This window comes from Pogona vitticeps, chromosome 13 (assembly GCF_051106095.1).
Source record: "Pogona vitticeps strain Pit_001003342236 chromosome 13, PviZW2.1, whole genome shotgun sequence".
Taxonomy (NCBI): domain Eukaryota; kingdom Metazoa; phylum Chordata; class Lepidosauria; order Squamata; family Agamidae; genus Pogona; species Pogona vitticeps.
In genome coordinates, this window is record NC_135795.1 from 8,175,860 (window position 1) to 8,198,833 (window position 22,974).

The window sequence follows — 22,974 nt, forward strand, 5'->3', positions numbered from 1 at the left end:
CCAAAGAGACCCGGAAGTCATCAACCAGATGTTTCACTGGGAGAGATATGAAGGAAAGGTAGGAAAGAAAGGTAAGTAGCACCTGTGGGTTCTGGGAGGGCCTTTTGATTGCTGACTGCTAACAGGACACAGTTGAGGAATAAAGTTGAGGCAGACCCAGAGAGCTCACGATCAGGGAGAGCAAACAGGAATTTCACAGGCGAGTTTGACAAGGAGGCTCCTAAGAAAATGTTTGAATTTTTTGGATATAGTTAGCAGACTCTCCCAGCTATGTTCAAGATAAAGGATAGGGCATTCAGATACAAAGAGAACAAAGCAAATAGCTAACAGGAATTATGGAGGGATGAGACACTTCAGTTGTGATGACATGCAAAGTTTGCACTATGTTTGTCTTTGTGCCTGACTGTAATACAGTGTACACATGCACCAAGTGCAAATTGTTGGCACTGTTTAAAGGAGAAGTGAGAGAAATGGAGCAGTGAGTAGTCACACCTAAGGCTATAAGGAAATATGAAGTACAGTGGTGCCTCGCAAGACGAATGTAATTTGTTCCGCGAGAAAAAATCATCTTGCGAAAAAATCATCTTGTGAAAAGCGGCTTCCCATAGGAATGCATTGCAATGCATTCCTATGGGAACCTCACAAGACAAATACATTTTTTTGTCTTGTGAAAGACAAGTCTCCGGGGGGGGAACTATCTTGCGAAGCATGGCCACAGAAGAAGCCATCTTGCAAGCAATCGAAAAAACCATTCGTCTTGCGTTTTTTTCATCCCGCGAGGCATTCATCTTGCAAGGCACCATTGTATACAATGACAGAACACTTGAGCAGCAGCAACAGTCAGTGGAGGCACTGAAGGTGGAAGAGCAAGAAGAGAAGTTAGAGGAGAAGAATGCTGAGGAGAGAGAAAACATGGTGCAGGAAGCACCAGGGAAAAGAGTCACAGTTAGTCTTCTTCTTTTGTTCCTATCTTCGCTGGTAGAACTGCGAAACAGCTTTCAGGTTCTTGTTGAGGAGTCTGGCAGACAAAGTCAAAACGGAGACCTTGCAGGAATAAGTGAAAGGAACTGAAATTCAGCCAAGCAAAGGCACTGAACCCACACCCTACACAAAGAAGAAGGAAAGACTCCCTACTGCATGGGATTGAAAATGAAGTGTGTCGGGAAGACCCATAGGCCCACCAGTTATGCTGTCACCCCGGAGCATAAATTAGGGATGTGACAGAAGGGCTGACATCATTCATAAAGCCCACAGATACATATTCCTTTCTTCTCATCCGTATGGGAACGAAGAACACAGACAAGAACAACTTTGAAGAGATCACATCAGACTTTGAAGCTCTGGGAAGGAAACTGAAGGACTTTGGGGTCCAGAGTGAGCTTGCTCACAAATAAAAGGAGAAATTAACTGGGCAGATCCATTGGAGGGTTGTAAGAAAATAGTATTTTGGGGGTGAAATCGAAGGAATGGAGAAACAGGATGGTGAAACAGAAGAACATGAAAAAATACCCCAAATCACCCGCTAGAACTCAGAACTGGAGCCAACCTAATAGGTAAATTTGGGGAAGGAAAACATAAGCAGTTTTTTTTTTAAGATGGCAGGGAAGGAATAAGAAAACTATCCAAAATACCTCCTAAATATCCACCCACAAAGTACACACCACACATACATATACACACTGTCTCAAACACTCTAACTGATTGGAATAAAAGTCACTAACTGGAAACCAAAAAAATAGGTAATAAAACAAAGTAAGCCACTTAAACCAGAGGCGGAGGAGGGGAGCACGGACAAGGGGGGGAGGGGAAACTACTGAATAAATGCACACACACACAGAGTTCACACACCCTAACACACACTTCAACAAATAACTGGAAATAAAATATACCCACCTAAAGAAAACCTTCCCCAAAGTCCCATTATTTGAAATAATAATGAAATACAGTTGTGATTTGCAAACAGCAACTATAAACTGCTGCCTGGCTCCTCAGAGAGCACACAGACATCAGCTACTGCTCAGACCAAAAGACTAAGTAGAAGTGTATAATGGCTGCAAGGAAACTGCTTATAAAGCCTCTTAACAAGCCCTTTGAGCCTCATGGTTGGCTGCCTAACCTGCCAATCGAGGAGTCTTTCAGTCCTTCCCATGGTTGCCTAGAGCAGTGGTCCCCAACCTTGGGCCTACAGATGTTCTTGGACTTCAACTCCCAGAAATCCTGGCCAGCACAGTTGGTGAAGGTTTCTGGGAGTTGTAGTCTAAGAACATCTGGAGGCCCAAGGTTGGGGACCACTGGCCTGAGATTCTGACTGACCGGAGCAGGCTGCAAATGGCAAGGGTATGGTTGAAATGGCACAAAATCAGACCAACAACTCAAAAATCACAAAAAAAAAAAATCATTGATTTATACTCGTAGAGGTTGTCATGTCTGACGAATTTCCAATTAATTGGTGATTTTCAATGAATTGTGCTATTCATTTTTTTTGATTCAATCCCATATCTATCCCTTACCCCTTGGCTGAGACAGCCTATACGACAACTCCACAGAGGAGGCAAGGTCCTAAACACCTGGCTCCAAGACTCCTCAGAACCAGGCATTAGGAACTTGGAAGTCTGCATGTGCCACCTTCGCAGCAGAAAGGGGCTGAAGGTGAGTTTCTTCCTCCTCTTAGCAAGGGCGGGGCTATGTAATGCGCAGCCATCAATGTGAAAGGCTGCACATCCTCTCCTGCTTGAGGTTGAGGACAGCGTGAGGTGCTGTTAATTTTCTACCTTTTTGAGGAACTTGGAAAGACCTGCACATCTTGGGGAAAAGAAGAAACTAAAGAAGCCAAATATAAGTGATCACTTAAGATTCTAGATCATGGAACCTCAGTTCTTGAAGAGAATGAACTGCCACAAGCATCTCAATGGAAAGGGGGGGGGGGAACCAGAATCATGGAAAGAGCTGGTTAATTTCCTCTTCTATTAAAATACAGAATTACATAGGAGTACTCCATCCCACAATGGTTTTCAGAGCCAAAAGGTTTTTTTTTTTCTGTTGCCCTTCGAAAGCAAGCTTCACCATTCTCTTGTTCTACAGTATCCACAAAATAACATACTATCCCAAATGTGATCTCCCGGATTTATTTTAGCAACCCTATAAATACTTCATGCGGTGTACTTCACCTTGACTTCTTTGCTTTAGCTTTGACCTGAAATCATATACTTCTCTCTCTTTGGTGCATTTCACACGTCCTTAAAATATACCAACAGCCTCCTCACGTCTAGCTGCTTCAGACTGCAGTCAGAAATAGGATTGCTGAGTGTTCGCAGGAGAATACTAACCACAGGGAAATTGGAGGTGTGTTGAAATTAAACCTTAATTCTACTTTAAATTCAAGCGATTTTACTGAGTGTCATGCTCCAGTTTCTAGGCTTTGCCTGCTTGAAAAATAAAACTAAACAGCGAGAGACTTTTTCATATCACCTCTTAGTTATGGAACTCCTTTCCTAATAAAATACTCTACCGGAAGTCAATGTTACCCTCATTACTACAGTGCCACCGTGGTTAGAGTGCCGGGCTGGATCTTCAGAGACCCAGGATAGACGAGGCACAAGTATGAATGATGCCTTCAGCTTACAGGAGGAATGTGGGATAGAAGTGAAATGAACCCTAAGAATAAGCAGATGCAACAAGATCACGGAACCTCTCCCATGTTTTAATTGGAACAAAGTTGCATAAGGAAGTTCGTTGTTGTTGTTTAGTCGTTTAGTCGTGTCCGACTCTTCGTGACCCCATGGACCAGAGCACGTCAGGCCCTCCTATCTTCCACTGCCTCCCAGAGTTGTGTCAATTTCATGTTGGTCGCTTCGATGACACTGTCCAACCATCTCATCCTCTGTCGTCCCCTTCTCCTCTTGCCGTCACACTTTCCTAACATCAAGGTCTTTTCCAGGGAGCCTTCTCTTCTCATGAGATGGCCAAAGTATTGGAGCCTCAGCTTCAGGATCTGTCCTTCCAGTGAGCACTCACGGTTGGTTCCCTTCAAAATGGATCGGTTTGTTCTCCTTGCAGTCCAGGGGACTCTCAAGAGTCTCCTCCAGCACCACAATTCAAAGGCATCAATTCTTCGGCGGTCTGCTTTCTTTATGGTCCTTTATGGAAGTTGCTTGTATTCAAAGTTCACCTCCATCCACAGGTGCTTCTTCGCCTGAGCCTTAGGATAAACTCTGCCTTCTGGCCCTGGCCCTGTGAGAGTTATTTCACTGGTGAGTATCAGGAACGAAGCCTTCCCTCTTTGACACCTCCCATCTATTTCCCTCCCTCAGGGCACCTGCTCTGTCCTTGTCTTCAGAAAGGCTCTAAAAGGCTTTTTTCCAGACTGCTTTTGAGTAATGTAATGACACTGTGTTTTAATAATAGTCTTATCTGCTTCTTCCTGTCTTAAAGTCATTTGGGGTTGCTTTTTTTTTATTAGCTAATAATTTTATTACAGTACCATTTTACTAACTGCTTTGTAAGCCCCCTTAGGAAGACGACTGAAATAGCACTGGGCAGCTGTGGCTCTCCAGATACAGCCGAACTCTTATCGTCCATCAACCCTAATCAGCAGTGCCAAGAGAGCAGGGTGGTGGCAGTTGTGGCCGAGTAACAGGAGGAGGCTCATGAGAATACCCTGGACTGCAAGGAGAACAAACCTATCCATCCTAAAGGAAATCAACCCTGAGTGCTCACTGGAAGGACAGATCCTGAAGCTGAGGCTCCAATACTTTGGCTATCTCATGAGAAGAGAAGACTCCCTAGAAAAGACCCTGATGATGGGAAAGGGTGAAGGCAGGAGGAGAAGGGGACGACAGAGGATGAGATGGTTGGACAGTGTCATCGAACCTACCAACAGGAATTTGACCCAACTCCAAGAGGCAGTGGAAGACAGGAGGGCCTGGCGTGCTTTGGTCCATGGGGTCACGAAGAGTCGGACACAACTAAATGACTAAACAACAACAAACAGGAGTTATGGCACAGTTGCTCACCCAGGATACAGATCTATAGAGCAGAAGTAAGCAAACGAACAATCTGCTCCCCACGTATACTTCACGGCGACTTTCCTACCAATCAGGGAAAAGTCAGAAGTTCTGGAATCCATAAACATTACTGCTTGCGATTACTGCTTTTAGCCATGGAGAGCAGATTGGATACAAACTGACCTGCTTTTTAAAACAAGACAATAAAGAAACAGCTCCTTGAACAATCCCATAGCAGTGGTTTTGAGCAAACTGAAACAACATATTCAACAACTGTTACTGTTTTTGAGCTGTAACAATTGCAACAGTTGTTTTTCTCAAGTGAACAGGAGAAAGAGGAACACATTACTTGAAGGTCAGTGGATTTTTGACATTGTGTAAAAGGAAACCATGTCCAGCAAAAGAAGCACAGCATGTGCTGGATATGTGCTACAATCGCAATGTCCTGAATCAAACTGAAATAATTTCCCTATTGATAAATTTACTGTGAGCTCTCATTTTTATGAGGGGGGAGGGTAAAGAAGCTTCCACTTTGAATATACTGTATTCCAAAAGAAAATGTTTCAACATAAACATTTTTTCTTCAACAGGATTCTGAATCTTCCATTACTATTCACGCAGCATTTACAGAACCTCAACAACTCATACCCTCCAGCATTCCCTACATCCAAGGGACTATAATTATTTTCTGGTCCCTGGTTAAACGGCTGTGTCCTCACTCGTTTGCCTTTAGCTTGCCTTTTCATGGTGTGTTAAAATGTTTTTTTTCCATTATGTTAGTAATTTGCTGATACACAAGGAAAGAGTGATGATTAATTTACATTAGAAGTGACACCATTTGCACAATTGGCAATGCATGGATGATTTTTATAAAGGACATGGCAGACCCTGATCCGTATTCAAGCCAGTCGCAGTGGGAATGGGGGTGTTAAATCCTTCTCCCTCGTAGGCTCACTGAGGTCCCGATGCAGGATAGTTCACCTGCTATTTGTATGGGAAGATGAAGTTCCCACACACTCCACTGGAGCGAGCAGGAACCTTTCCTGCCCAAGAAAGATTGCAGAGCTGAAAGAGGGGAAAATATGGATTTGACCACAGTAGGATACAAGGGCCTAATGCTCAACCCATACTGGATCCACCCCAACCTGGATCAACCATCCAACCACTTTAAAAGTTATATTTTTTGTTGGGCATCCTTCAGTCTCGAGAGACTATGGTAACATGCTCTGCATGGAGGACTTAGAACAGCATCTAGTGTGGCTGAGAAGGCCAATTCAAGAGTGGCGATCCCTTTCCGTGTTGTTTCGATGCTGTATACGAAGCTGGAGTGTCCTCTCCAGAGCATGAAGCCTGGGTAAAATAATATGGAGGATAGGCTGTTACCCAAGCAGCAAATCCCCCCTCTCCATGTTGCTGAAGTAGTCCAATGGAAAGGAAAGAGCCAATACAACTGGTTCCAGCAACGCCGCAGGAGTTGGCAGAACAATACGAACTGCCTCCGGGACTCCAGCTCCGGATTTTGCCTCGAGGTTAACTCCTGAAGCCTTTTCCATCAGTGGATACAGCCACAAGGCAGTGGAGGTTTGGAATTGGAGTTTTCCTTCTCCTACATAGGCTGCCTTCCAAGGCTGACAAGCCCCACCTTATAGATCATCACAAATAGCGCTAATGTCTAGCTAGTTCTGCTTTGGGAACTAGCCCAGAACACAGTGTTCTCAAGTGAATGAATCCCTCTAGTTGAGGAATGCTCACTTTTCAAGCAGACACGGCCGAGGATACATTAAGACTGGCAGAATCTACAATAATGGGAAAGTCATGCTTTTATTTCAGCACAAATAACACAGGATAGAAGCAAGGACAGTTCAAAACAGTGGCAAGCTATACAGAAATATAAGAAGCTGACTTTTACTGAGTACATCTAGCCCAGCAATGTCAACATGTCAGCGCCTTTCCAGGGCAGAACTTTTTCCTAATCCTACCTGGAGACTTCAGAGATTGAACCTGAGTCTCGGCATGCAAAGCAGGGGATCCACAACTGGATGAGAGCTCTCCTCAACATATATACAATAGACAGCAGTGAAGTTTCAGTTGGGTAAGCAAGGGGGTCTATGGTGGGAAAATAAGGTTGCAAAGTAACATGAGAGGAAAAAAGTGTAAAACATTGGACGTTTCTAGAGATTTTGAGAGATTTAACCTTCTTGGAGGTTAAAGATAGTCCACTTGGTTTCATCACAAGGCACGCTTGGGAAGATGTTCTAGCCACATGGCACAGCCCACCTTTGACTATGTTCCCCCTTTAACCATTGCCTCTACCTCAGACCCAAAATGCCCTGGACACCACAACATCCTCAGTTTTTTGCAGTCTTGTGTATTACACATGACACTGCCATCGAACCCTCAACAGAATGTACTTGAAAGATACACACAGAATAATTTTCCAAAACACTTAAAAAAGCAAACATACCTTTAAAAAGTAGAAACTGAAGAGAACCACATCAGTAACTATAAAAGCAACCAGCTTTTGCACAGCAACATTAACTTGCCAATGAGAAATGGTAGCATGAAATTTTTTTTATATAATGATTATCTCATAAAATTTCTGTTTTTTCGTTACTGGTTTTTGTCTGATCTGTTGATCGTATTAAAGGAAATAATTACCACATCAGTATTATACTTGGTGTTCTCTCCAATGAAATTAAATGTGACAGATGAGGCATATATTTTTATTTCTATTGTTTACCTCATGAGTATGAGACGTTTCTTGCATCAAGTAAATTTTTAAAAATGTAACAAGAATTTTCAAGGACTTTCCAGCTCTTATTTAAATAGATCTGCAACTAACAACTGAATTATATTCAGAATGGCATGTTCAAAAAATGCCTGTGCATATTATTTGGAATGCACTTTAGGGAAATCTTCTCTAAACTCTCTGTTTAAAATTTAATAGAACCACTTTACTCCCATTAGTTTTAGAGATTTAAGTGCATTTCTTTCTAAAAGAAACCTTGCATATTGAGATGGAGAAACAACCATTAAAGTGTAACTGGAATTGATTTGTTCTTGAGTTTACAAATTACCATACAATATGTGTAAATATGCATCACATAATAACCTAAATCATCATGTCTTACACATGTAAAATATCATCTATAAAGAAATGGAAGAGGATATCTTTTGTATGTCTACTCTTCATTCACTCCACTAAGAATAAGATGAAATACACCCATCCAAGAAAAATATAATCCACTTGTAGCCTAATTTTTGTTATCTGTTTATCCACTCTACCTTGAGAGCCAGAGTTAGATAATATAATGCTTCTGCACTCATCTTTAGAACAGATGCCTCTCAAGTCTGCCTTTCAACACCTAACCTCTCTTTTTTTCCCCTACCTAATATCGTAACTCATGTCTTGCTGACATTTCATCATTACATCTCTGTTGAATATGGTGGTCAGAGACATTTATCTTTCTTTCAAGCAAAAGTACCTTTTCTTCCAAAACTCAACATCCTTGATGGAGATAATGCTGTTCTTTGCCCGTACCCAGCCATCACACAACCGTGAGGTCACTTTTGACTAAGATGCTGGATCCATATTTTTTAAAAGACTGATCCAGTTCACATTTTTAAAATTAATACACAGTTCTGAATTTCAGACATCTTTTGGTCTACTGCAGTCAGCTCAAAAATTACATACGAAATGTAGCAGGGAATGTCGCTTTATGAAAACGTGTGTCTTTTTATACAGATTTCCCTCTCACCTAACTGCAGACAGGTGTGGAAATGCAATAGAAAGGACTTGTCTGTTTTATTATATTTCTGTCCCACATTTTGTCCAATGAGCTCAAAGAGGCAAACATTGTGTTTTTTTTTCCTGTTCACTTTTTATCCTCACAAGAACTCTGCAATAGAGCAAGCTGAAAAAAGAGTGGCTGATCCAAGGTTCACAGTTCAGTGGGGGCTGAACCTACTTTTTCCACGTCCCAACCCCAAAACTTTAACCACTTTATTAGACTGATATCAGATGCCAAACAAATATATGCAAAATTGGCAAATATATACTGATTGGTCAATTCCTGTTTTTGACTATGACATATTCTATTACATCCTCTTCTGTGCATGCTCCTCGGGTATCAGAACTCCCTTCCTTTCTTTCCTCCAACCTGATCTTTATGGGAGGAATTTGGGATTAATTCCTTTTTAGTTAGAAGAGCATAAAGTACAAAAAATATGAACAGCTCTAGCACAAGGGAAATGTGAAGAAGAGCCAAAAACCACCCAACCCCTTTGTTGTCTCACAGTTACTATCCCTTTGCATATAAAAAACCACTCTGCACATAACAAAGTAGAAAAGTATTCTTACCTACGGTTGCAATCAGAGGTATAAAAGAAAGGGAAAAGAAAGAAATTCCAGCTTCAGCCATCAGACTATGGAATGCCCTCCCGACTGAAATTCGTCTGGCACCGACTTTGATGACATTTCGGCACCAGGTCAAAACCTTCCTGTTCCAGAAGGCTTTTAACTGAAATAACATCAACTGTGGGTACTGACGGCAATTTTAATTGTATTTTAATTGGAACAGGTTCAGAGGAGGGTGACAATGATGATCAGGGGGCTGGAAACCAAGCCTTATGAGGAAAGGCTGAAAGAATTGGGCATGTTTACCTTTGAGAAAAGAAGACTGAGGGATGATATGATAGCACTTTTAAATATTTGAAAGGCTGTCATACAAAGGAGGGGCAGTATCTATTCACGATCTTCCCAGAGTGCAGGACACAGAAAAATGGGTTCAAGTAAAAGGAAGCAAAATTTCAGTTGAATATCAGGAAAAACTTCCTAACTGTTAGAGCAGTATGACAGTGGAACCAGTTACCTCTGGAGTTGGTGAGTTCTCCAACACTGGAGGAGTTCAAGAAAAACTTAGATAATCACCTGGCAGATATGCTTTACTTGTATTCCTGCATTGAGCAGGGGGTTGGACTTGATGGCCTTGTGGGCCCCTTCCAATTTCAGTTTTCTATGATTCGATGTTTGTAAATGCCCACTTGCCCCTTCTTTCTGAGCTGCTTTACACCTCTAAGACAGTGTCATTTTAACTGCTCAACAGCAAACTGTTTAAGAAAATGCAGTTTTGTTATAAAAGTCATTGGAACTCCAGGTAACATGATGGCTATGACACAGTTCATGCTTTGCCTTCAGATATTTGGGTATTATGTTTCCAGGAATCCCAGCCATCATCAGCAGTGGTCAGCAGTACTGAGCATTGTGCCCTGGGATGGGGCAAACTGGAGATAACAATACAAGGTCAGCTGGATCAATGGTTATAGTCAACGTGAGTAGTTTTACATTAAGAATATTCACTGAAGGATATGGTATAAAGACTATCAGGCTATAAAGAAGACATTAGGGTGCCCATCAATCCTCTTGAGAAAGAGCTCCCCCTGACTTGTCTCTCTCTGACTGTCATCCAGCAGGCTTTCCAACAGGCTCAGGAACCTCTCCTACAAATCAATAAATTCCCCATGACACCCACAAAGTTGGCCCGTTTAGCAGCTGTGATACAGCTGTGTCCCTAGCAACATCACCCTATTGGTTACTGATCCAAGCTGACCTCATGGGTAGCTACTATAAAATTACCTCTGTCTGATGTCTGGCTCTTTTTATTATCTTTAAAAAAAATCTGCAAGGCATTTGCTAAGTGCACATGTCTTCAGAAAGTAGAATTCCCCCCCATTACATCATTAAATAATTTTAACTGTAAATTGCATTCATTAACACTTATTAACTGAGCCCTGATAGGACATGAAATACAAATAGCTTTTTTGTGCTAATCTTAAGAGTGTGCAGCACGTAGATTCAAGTACTGATGGTCCAAAAAAACTCAGCAACAGAAAAGTGGATATGACTATATATACAGATGTGCATTACTGCCCACATAAATTTGATATCACTCTCTACAAATGGCATACATTTGGAAAATAGTCAGATACATTACTTTGAAAATATTTAATGAGATTTAAATGAGGCATGAATGTTAAAGTGCTGCAATAAATAATACTTCTTCCATGTGAACAATAGTTCCACATATGAACTCGTAGTACTGGTTGAAGCCATGCCTTTCCTCCAGTTACATCTCTCTTTCTCCAAAGAGCTCATGCCTCTACTAAAGCAGTTCTCCTTTTCATTGCAAACATAGGGAGGAAACTTAAATGACATCTAGTCCAACACAAGAATCTAGAACAGCTCAAGAATCCACAACGACAACATCATCTTCCACCAAATGGGAACCCATTTCTTCCCAAAGCAGCCTGATTCACTGTAGAACAGCTACTACCATTAGGAAGTTTCTACTAATAGTTAGCTTGCTTCTTTGTAATTTTTATCCACTAGATCGAAAGCAGGAATGAAGACTGTGAGATATAGTTGGACTGTTACCCCTACAATGCTTCACCCATAGCTAGAACAGTAGTTAGGCCTTGAGAGAATTTCAGTCTAACACTCCCTAGATAGCCACTAATTCCCAGTCCTGATCTAGGCTAATAATAAAGTGTTTAAGGGAGAGACTGGAAGGTCAGAATGCACCTGCCCCCTTGCTTCTTCTATGCTACAAACAGGAAAGAGACAGGGATTGGTTCCTTCCTGCTTTTTCTTTATTATTATTACTCATACATATAAAACATACAGAATGACAAAATATGACCTGACAAAAATAACACAAATAACAAAAGATAGCAAAGCTAAACATCCATACTACATATATAGATCAGAGATTTCGCCATCGTCTGGTCATCTAATATCATCAAAGGGTTCTTGTGAACAATGGTTCGCCATGACTATTTCTTTCCCTAGGTTCCTGCCTCTGTCTGGACCCAATTATATATCAACTTCCAGCTTTCCTTTACAAAGTATCTCAGTTGATCCCGTACTGCCTCTGAAAGCATATCTTTGTTGTTGTTCTTTAGTCGTTAAGCCGTGTCTGACTCTTCGTGACCCCATGAACCAGAGAACGCTAGGCCCTCCTATCTTCCACTGCTTCCCGGAGTTTGGTCAAATTCATATTGGTAGCTTCGATGACACTGTCCAACCATCTCATCCTCTGTTGTCCCCTTCTCCTCTTGCCTTCACATTTTCCCAACATCAGGGTCTTTTCCAGGGAGTCTTCTCTTCTCATGAGATGGCCAAAGTATTGGAGCCTCAGCTTCAGGATCTGTCCTTCCAGGGAGCACTCAGGGTTGATTTCCTTCAGAATGGATAGGTCTGTTCTCTTTGCAGTCCAGGGGACTCTCAAGAGTCTCCTCCAGCAACACAATTCAAAAACATCATTTCTTCAGCAGTCAACCTTCTTTATGGTCCAGCTCTCACTTCCATACATTGCTAATGGAAAAACCATAGATTTGACTATGCGGACCTTTGTTGGCAAGGTGATTCTCTGCTTTTTAAGATGCTGTCTAGGTTTGTCATTGCTTTCCTCCCAAGAAGCAGGCGTCTTTTAATTTCGTGGCTGCTGTGACCATCTGCAGTGATCATAGAGCCCAAGACAGTAAAATCTGTCCCTTCTCCATATTGCCCCTTTCTATTTCCCAGGAGGTGATGGGACCAGTGGCCATGATTGAGCTTCAAACCATTTGTGTGCTCTCCTCTTTCGTCCTCATTACGAAAGGTTCCTTAATTCCTCCTCATTTTCTGCCATCAGAAACCTGTAACCATTTTTTTTCCTTTTTTGCATGAGCACCATACATGATAATAAGTCCCTGGATTTATTTATTTTTACATTTCCAACAAACATTGCTGATCCCTTCTGACATTTTTGCCAACCGTAGATGAGACTACAATCCAAAACAGCCAGAGGGCAGCACACTGGGGAAGGCTGCTACTCTTCCTCTCTCCTACATCACTTTCTTCTCATGAGAGAAGCCCAGCCAGAGAAGGCCAATTGTCCATCTAAACCTAGCCATGTGTTTCACTGGGCATAGTAGTTGTGCATTACCTCTGCTGTCAGTGACCTTGTGCTTCTTAATCTCAGCTGCTGGGAAACACTAGTCATATGACATAATTGCACTGACACTGTGCTTGTCAGCTTCCTCGTGTCATCTCGCTGGCCACTATGGGAAGAGAAGGCTGGACTGGGCAGGCTTTTGGCCTGATCTGACACGGCTCATCTACTGTTCTTTTGCAATCAGTTTCCTGATTGCCTTTGATGGGACATGGATCACCTGCAGAATTGTACTGGCGGAGCAAAGCCATTTCAAGAGTGCATCTTCTAGAAGAGCATTCGGTATCTCGTGGATAATATATACATCTAGCAAACTCTAGTTCTGATTCTGACAGCCGTCAAAGTACAGTTAGGAAAAGAAATGTTCTTTTGTTCAACGAAAGTGAAACAGACTCACTGTCACTGTGAAAAGGGAGTGACAAGGATATGAAGACTGGAATTATTTTACCTCTAAGGCAATTGTTAGCTTTCTAAAGACTCAGATTTTTTAAACTCTTATTTTGCACTGGACTACAAGTGTGAATGATTTTTTTAAGTAAGATGTGCAAACAGAAAATCCTACAGATTAAGATGATCCGCTGGACGAAAGACGAGAGCGAAATGCTAAAAATGATCTTCCAACAAGCAACACAAAAAGTACAGAACTTCTGATAAAGAATTGCAAGAATACTATATATGTGACAGAACTGATGTCACATAGCATATTGGCAGAGTCTGGAAACTGCTGGCTGAAAACCTACCTACGCAGTTGGAGCTATTTCCACCTACCTTATTTCCAATGGCCTTTTTTGGTGGAAAGTTAAAACTTCTCACTTGGTGGTAATTCATCTGTAATTTATGGTGCAGGCTTCTGAATTCAGTGTATCTGCGATAAACATTCCACTCATCATCCTTTATTCTAATATACACCTGTTAGAAGTAGATTGAAGAGAAAAATCAATTTAAATCAATAGCTCTACAATCTAAAACAGTGAGTACAGTACATTGTCATACAGTCAAAACACGATGACCATCAAACCAGAACATTATAATGCAATAAAAAGTAAAGATTTCATTTCTATATTACTACATGAATTGATGATTGTCATTCTTGCTTATAATATGAAACTAGGAGCTTTGCATAAAAATACACAATAGGGTATATTTTAGATAAAATCTTGCAATTTTTGTAGGCAAACACACACTTTTCATTTTATGTTTGGAGTACCTACGTAATAGACTTATTTACTGCTAAATATAAAGCAACAACCAAAAGTGAGACGATTTCTTTTTCTGGACTTCAGCTTGTAAATTTCCCTAAGCAACACAGTACGCTGGCTGGGGGATTCTCGGAGTTGTGGTCCAAAAAAGGAACTTTCCGAAGCTCCAGTAAGAAGTTGAGAAATCACAATTTACACACTTGAAATATCACACTAAACTGAGTGTCATCTTGTCTTAATCCAGGTTTAAAACTATGCCAGAAGAGACTGACAGAGAAAATGATGATTCTAAGAAAAGAAAAGAAAAGGAACAGAGTTTTTGAGTGAAGAGATCGTTTAAAATTCGTTTCAGACTGCTACTGATTTGTTTTTCCATAATTATGTTCAGAAAATTGTTATTTCAAAATGTGATAAGTATCCCAAACTTATTCTGGGAGTTAAACTCCCCAGCCATTAAAATGCAGCTGCCATAAAGCCCTGTCATTCATTCCGCAGCAAAATACTGAATATTTTTCACTCTCTTGGGGGTAGCCAAATTCCAGTTGTCTCTGAGGGAAAGTGGTGGCGCTGTGGGCTAAACCGCAGAAGCCTCTGTGCTGCAGGGTCAGAAGACCAAGCAGTCGTAAGATCGAATCCACGCGACGGAGTGAGCTCCCGTCGCTTGTCCCAGCTCCTGCCAACCTAGCGGTTCGAAAGCATGCAAATGCGAGTAGATCAATAGGGACCACCTCGGTGGGAAGGTAACAGCGTTCCGTGTCTAAATCACACTGGCCATGTGACCACGGAAAGATTGTCTTCGGACAAAACGCTGGCTCTATGGCTTGGAAACGGGGATGAGCACCACCCCCTAGAGTCGAACACGAGTGGACAAAAATTGTCAAGGGGAACCTTTACCTTTACCTGAGGGAAAGAGGCGTTGGTACAGTTCAACTGAAAGGTTAAAGCCTTTCTAGTGCCTATGTACACGTGTTCATGCATGCATGTGTGCCTACACATGTGCAGATATTGTTTTAGGTATCCTTCCAGATGACAGCGAATTCAAGCTCTCACCAGCTTTTGCCACACGAACGCTAAGGCAAGATCAGTAGCTGGATGGCCACAAACTCCATTTTTGAATGGCCACCACAGTGCTGAAAGATGTTGCGTTTTAATTAAACATCTCTTAGCACAATTCTTTTGGAAGCAGCTTCTAACAAGGGAATCATCCTTACCTACAAACTTTCATAGGCTGCTATGTTCCCATAGCAGCCTATGAAGCATTCCCCAAGACAGCAACACTAGAGATTACAATGCCCTACACACTGGCTGCAAAGCAAAATAGGCAACCATACCAAGAATAAAAAGAAATCCCACAGGCAAGGCACATAAGGTGCAATTGGACTTTAATAATCTGTTTGTGAATTGTTGCAACTATCTTCAACAAGGAACTATTAAGACTTTAGCTAGATAGCGAAAGCTTCTTTATTGATTTGTACTCCAGGGCATACTGCCTCTGAAGCTTGGAACAGCATGTAGCCATCATCACTAGTGGCCACCAACGTTGAAATCTGCCATGAATTTTTCTAATCTCTTTTCAGAGTTTGGAAGAGTTACTGTTTTGGACAATAAGCGGCGTGGAAGGCCATGTAGGCTGGGAGATTCCAGGAGCTATAATCCAAAAAAAAGTAAACCCAAGGTTCCTTTTTTAAAGCTAATGGCCATCACCAAAATTTTCTGCAGGATATTCCACAAAAGTGGTCGTCAATCAAAGTTGACCTAGTGACCAAATTCCAATTTCGGATTCGTTAGGGGAGCACATTAAACTCAAAGGAAGAGCTGAGGGCACAGGGCATAGCCCATACCAAATGGACAGGGCCAGATGGAGTTTTTACCCATGTAGACATTTTATACAGTAGGCAGAAAAATCCTAGTTCAACCCTACACATGTCTGTGGAATAATAATCCTCGGTGTGACATCTTCCTAGGTTGGAAATCTGAGCTCATTTCCATGCACTAGTTTCCTGGGCTTTAAGCAGACACTTATCTCAGATTACTGACTCAAGACAACAGCAGAAAATAAATTCAAGGGAGAATGTGATACCCTCGTGGACCAGAAGATCCCTACTCAGTTTGATAGGTTAATTGTGCACTGTGCAAAGAAGTGCTTCCATGTATCTGTCGTGAACCTTCTGCTGGCCAGGTTCATTGATTGACTCTGTGGGAGCAACTGGACAGTCATTTGTTTCACTGTTTGCATGACGTTCCTCACTGTTTCTTTTGATATATATTCCACTGACGGCATGGCATAATGTTTTCTGCCGACTGCACGATGTTGGTGCTAATTGCAAGGAGATCTAATCTTTCAGTACGAGTACTAGATATATTTTGGTCAGCTGGCAGGACTTGGGTTTTCTGTCACATTTCCAGTCACACTGTTGAGTTTTGATTTTGGCTTGTGTAACCATCTCTCCTGATCATTTATGAATGCTGCTGCGTATGTCCAGATGAGACCACTGATAATGCACGGAGTAGAGTTCAGTGTGGAAATGAATCCTACTCCTTTTGCCTGCCTTTTGCTTGCACTGGTGTTGAATCAGATAAACTGACACCCGACTATACCCTCAAGAGACCTATAGAACTTGATAGGCCTTTAGAGAAAAATCAGAAGCCTGTATTCATCACAGCGGGCATTTTCCCTCCAAAAAGGGAGAGTTCCAGAATGAAACCAAACAATCATTGACAATCATATCAAAATTCACCTGGCTATCAAGGTGTAAAGCTTTTCATTGTTGCAATAATTCCAGGCAACACCAGCTTGTCCAATTCTACAAGCTTTGTTTTCTACATTGCTTCTAGGCTCCATAAGCACCCATTTCAAACTTTGACACTGGCAACTGCTATACAATTTTAAATTGTATTTTTAAACATATTTCACTCTTAGCTTAGTGCTATAGCCCTAGAACCCTAAACAGATACAGCACTAATTCAAATGCTTACCACATCTTGTATATTCACTGATATTTCACAGCAAAAGGAGAAGGTTAGAGGGTGGTGATAACGGCAGAGAAGTCTGAGGGAGAAGAGGGGGCTGTGTGACATGCAAACACTTGAAATGCATCTTACCAAGATAACTGAACATTTCTATGTGAACGGAGACAGTGGTACAAGTGCCAGTGTGTAGTATAGATCCGTTTGCAACAATCTGCAATTGACCTTTATGTTGCTACACCCTTAGTTCTAGTGTTATGACAGGCAGAACCCTCTACCCACACATAGTTCTGCAAGGCCCCATCATGACTCACTCAGCAGCCTTTCTTGAAAAGCTCTGAGGTATTCCAGAACAGTTACAAAGTGAGAGAAATATTAAATATACTGAGACTCCAAGCCATTTATGGGGACTGAGATTTAAGCCCTATTGAGTTCAATGGGACGTACTTCCACAGAAATGCGCAAAAGACGACATGCAGGTTATGTTATGCCTACAATTCCCTGTTCAGAGATTTAAATATATGAACTAAGCCAGAAAGATGTAGTACGTCCCTCAGATTTAATCATGTGTATTTTAATATCACTCCTGTGTGAGATCCCACAGCACGTCCCTCAGGTAAGTACTGTCTCAAAATGATCCTTGTCCTTGTAATTTTTTTTTTTTTTAAATAAAAGACACCAGGTAAAACCTTTAGCAATTTACATGCCATCTTTTTAAAAATAAAATTACAGTGTATTGGGATCCTTAATTACTTAACAACAGGTTATAATTTAATACGCAACGTGATTCATCAGCACTGTGATTTTCTCTGCAGTGGAATACATAAAAATTGGATTTGTGTTAAAGGCATGATTAGAAAGGGGGAAAAAACAACTTATGTTACAGTTATAGCACTACCTACAAAAGGCACATATTTATGAAAAAGATGTGAATGAAAGAAGATACAAGTTCACAAAAATGCAGCTAAATGTTTCACAGACTGCAGGGACTGCAGATTTTAGTTCCAGCACCGAGAGCAGGGGAGGAGAAGCAAGGCAGTGCCACAGTTAAAGCTCTTTCTGGTGATGTCCGGATGCTTTGGCCTTCGGCATGCATAATCCCTGTCATTGGCCATGTTATAGCTGGTGGACGTTGCAGTCCAAAACATCCAGAAGGCACGTGGGCAACGCTCTTAGCATCCTCGCTTGTTCTCCTTTACTCCATTTCTTCACAGATTTTGCATTGCACTTATAATGCAAAACATTGGAGCACTTGATCTTACGCTGGAGGAAATTTGTTCCTCCACGGAGTTCTATGGAAAAACTAGTAATTAAAACTGTCTGCATCTCAATAGTGTAGCTATAATATTTTAAAGCCAACGTAACTGGAAGTCTCAACCATTTATCAACATTCTGAGAACCTGGCTTTTGTTTGAGAGTTCAAAGAAGGGAACAATACGTTTTTAAGTTGCTGTTGTAGTTATGGAGAAAATATCTGAAATATTATCTGAAACCCACAAGCTGACAACCCATTTATTTGTGCTGTACCACACGGAGGACTCCTCCTTCATCAACCACTAGTTAGGAATCTTAAATTTGCATGGACTGGATGATTCCACTGGACCAACACCATTGTTTAGTCCCAACTAGAGTAAACCTACTGAATTAACAGAACTTGCTAAACCAAGACTTAGCATATATCCAGTGATTCAATTGGTCAGTTCCAACCAGGACTAATAAATGAATTAGACCTAAATAAATAAATAAATAAATAAATAAATAAATAAATAAATAAATAAATAAATAAATAAATAAATAAATAAATAAATAAATAAATAAATAAACAAACAAACAAACAAACAAACAAACAAACAAACAAACAAACAGTGGGAATACCTCACATGTAAACAACTAAATATCTCTTTGGAAACGGTCTTTGTGCATAAATATGTCATCTGTCTAGATTTTCACCCTTTCCAAGAATTAGCATGGTTTGTCCCAAATTTCACCAGAAATCCTACTTTAATGTGTTGTCAGTAGAATTTTCTGCTTCTCACCTCCAGGCCTTTTTGCATAGCTCTCTCTCTGTGTCTCTCATGACCCCTAAGAAGATTGCTGTTCTCAAGCAGTTTTGCTCTTTCTGTCAAGGTTTCATGATTTAACATTACCTAAGGATATTTCCAGCTACACTGGAAAAGGACTCTAATTCTACACAGATTTATTGGCGGGGCAGGGGAGAATATATGAAAGAGAGCAGGGGGAGACAGATGGATGCAAGAGATGTACATCTCGCACCTTTGGCAAGCACAGTGTTCAACAGTCTCACATTATACATTCAACAGTTGCGCATTAAGCCCCCCAAGAAGAAAAGGGGAAAAAAACAGTCTAAGAAGTAGAGCTGAGGTCAAGTCATACACGGAGTTAGCAAACAAAGCAGATAAGGGGGAGCAGAGTCCAGCAATGAGAGCTAGTGCCACGATAGCTCAAGTCTACCATCCCACTTAGTCTGGGAATGTCGGAGTCAAAGGCAGATATCAGTAGAATCGAACATTTGTGGTATTCAGGTACACAAGGAACCATGAAATACAGAGTTTGGGGCACCTGTGCTTTTTTTCCTCAACAGCTCTTGTTGCTACAAAGAACAATCTCATGTAGGTGCTGACAATGTCCCTAAAATGGCATAGCTGTGGCAGATTAAAGTAAAGGTAAAGGTTCCCCTTGACATTCAGTCCAGTCGTGTCCGACTCTAGGGCGTGGTGCTCATCCCCATTTCCAAGCCGTAGAGCCAGCGTTTGTCCGTAGACAGTTTCCGTGGTCACGCAGCCAGCGCGACTTGACATGGAACACCATGACCTTCCCACCGAGGTGGTACCTAGATTAAAGGTTAATACTAAAAGCTGTTAAAACAAGTCTTCTAACATGAAGCTCTTTACTTCTGAAGTCATAAGCAGAGACATAGTGTCCTTTTTTAAGCTTGACCACTCGAGGGGATTCAGGAGCTGTTCTAGTTTGATTCTCTCCCAGATCCCCTTTCCTCTAAATAGGTTGAGCCCTTAGCTGTAACTCCTGAGTATGCAGTTCCCTGTAGACATGAGTCTCTACCAGGTTGCCAAAGAATCTGGCCCCGGCTGTCATCAAATGAGAACTGCTTCCACGGGGACATGGCAATGCTCAGAAGGTGAAATGAATTCTTGGAACTCTCAACCTGCAGTTCTTGAGGCCCAGGAAATCAGACTTTCTAGCTCTGCCTCACATTTAGAGGGTTCTCTTAATTAGTTTACTTATTACAGAACTTATTTTGGTATATACTGGCACATGGAAACACATCTCAAACAGCCAGCCAAGTTTAAGTCCTATTCAAATGCCAATAACTGTATACAGCAGTACAGATAACATGATGGTTGTTGTGGGTTTTTCAGGCTCTTTGGCCGTGTTTTGAAGGTTGTTCTTCATGACGTTTTCCCAGCTGTTTGTTGGATAGTTGAGTATTTATAGCTGCGGGAACAGGTTTTTGTCCTTTTCAGGAGATAGGGTGATCAGCGTGTTTTTGTTGTGCTATGGGGGAGAGATTATCTGTCACTGTGATTGATGGGTGTCGTTAGCTGGTCTTTTTTGTGCAGTGATCCCTGGTCCTTGTGGTTGGGTAGAGTTCATTGATGTTTTGCAGGCTGTATTTTTCAGTATTGGGAGCCAGGCATTGTTTAGTTTTTGACCTTCTTCTTTTTTGTTGAAGTTCTGTTGATGTTTATGGATTTCAATGGCTTCCCTGTGCAGTCTAACATAATGATTGCTGGTGTTGTCCAGTACTTCAGTATTTCAAAATAGAATTTCATGTACAGCTTGTTTTAGGGCATGTTCAGCTACTGCTGATTTTTCCAGTTGTTTTATCCTGGAGTATCTCTCACGTTCTTTGATTCTGTTGCGAATGCTGTGTTTTGTGGTTCCAATATATACCTGTCCACCACTGCAAGGTATCCGGTATACTCCTGCAGTGGTGAGGGACAAAACGGGTCCCTTTTGTCCTTTGCTGACCATAACATTTGTTGTATTTCTGTGATGGGTCTGAATAGTTTGTAGGTTGTGTTTTCCCAAAAGTTTCCCCATGCGGTCCGTGACCCCTTTGATGTATGGCAGAAATACTTTATTTGTGGATGGCTGTTCTTCCTCTTCAGTTTGGTGTTGTTTTCTTGGTTTGATGGCTCTTGTGATTTCATTCTTGGAATAGACATTTGCCTGTAGGGCCCAATTCAGATGGTTGAGTTCGGTGCTGAGAAATTGAGCTTCACAGTTCCAATTTGCACGGTCTTCTTGGCTAAGAAATCCTGGGTTGTAAGATGAGCAACGACCCAGGATTCTGTCTTTGGACATGTTATACCCTGAGTGGGCAAAATATGGCTCTCAGTATGTTGCCGTGCACCTTCAGCAACCCTAGCCTGCCTAGCTAACAGTGATGAATACAAATAGCTGCAGTCCAGCAACATCTGGAGCACCACATTTTACCCTCTCCTGCATTAAACAAACCATTTTTGGCCTTTTCTTTAGGCCACTCACCCAAAGAGTCCAGTGGAAGATGGCACCAGCTCCTTCACAGTAAGCTAGGACTCTGGTTTAACTTTATGTCCAAATGCAGTCACCGTGATGATTATGATATACTGAATATAACTATTGTTTTGCCAACTTTGCTTGGGTTCCAATGTGAGCATGGACATATGTTCATGCTATATAAATGTTGTAGTTGTTAGATAAAGGTAAAGGTTCCCCTTGACATTTAGTCCAGTTGTGTCCGATTCTAGGGCACGGTGCTCATCCCCGTCTCCAAGCCGTAGAGCCAGCGTTTGTCCATGAACAGTTTCCATGGTCACGTGGCCAGCATGATTAGACAGAATGTAGTTGTTAATGTGCTGTCAAATTGTCTCTAACTTATTACGATGCTATGAATGAGGGACCTCCAAAACATCCTGCCACAAATAGTCCTGCGCAGCTCTTGGGCTAAGCTTGGTTCCATTGGACACAGACAACCTGCTTATTCATGGTTTTGATGCTACTATACTCATTATGTTTTTTTAATTAAGGTAACAAACATTTATGCTTCTTCTATTCCTAATTAACATTGAGAAGTTGATATTTAACAGAGGAACAGGTAGATTTTGCTGGTAGTGTGATCTACAACAGATTACCTGTTTCTTTTGAGAACCTATATGATACGTTTTTTAAAAAATAAATTCTATTATATATTTGTGGATCCTCTGCTTTCTATACCACCAGCAAATATTGCTTACAATTATTTTACTGCTTTTTAGGAATTCATACTGTGATGAGTGCTCCTGAATGATCAGTTAAGTGATGCTATTTTTGTCTCTCCAGGAATCTGATGGGGTTGTATCCTCACTCCTGTGTTATTTAATTTATATGTTAATTATGCAGTTAAAAAGCTGCAAGGGAGTTGCTTTTTTGCAGAAGAAATTAACAGTTCTATTAGTTCTAACAGACAAGAAACTAACAGTTCTATTATATACGGATGACACCACGTTCTAGCTTTCCACAATCAAGGTGGCCTTAGCCATCTTGCAGAATTGCAGAATTGCTGCTATCCAGTGCAATATGGCCAATGGCAATGTGCATGTGTGTTAAGAGTTATGTCATGCTTACAAATATTTTGGGAACTCGGTGGGTGGGGGAATACAGGTCTTGCGGTGAGAGACTCAGGAAGTCCAGATTCATCTCATCACTGAGCCATGAAATTCACTGAGTGAGCTTGGGCCAATGACTCACTCTCTCAGTCTGATCCATCTCACGGGACTGTTTGCAGGAGGAGAAGTCATGAACTTCCAAAAG

At 41.4% G+C, this 22,974-nt stretch overlaps 1 protein-coding gene across 1 annotated transcript in view; it reads right to left on the reverse strand.

Moving 5' to 3' along the window:
- SNX29 (sorting nexin 29) overlaps positions 1–22,974 on the reverse strand; it is a 203,211-nt gene that overhangs the window by 48,595 nt on the left and 131,642 nt on the right. Inside the window, exon 19 of the mRNA XM_072982829.2 lies at positions 13,763–13,903. Within this exon, the coding sequence (XP_072838930.2) occupies positions 13,763–13,903 (141 nt within the window). The remainder of the gene's footprint in view (positions 1–13,762; positions 13,904–22,974) is intronic.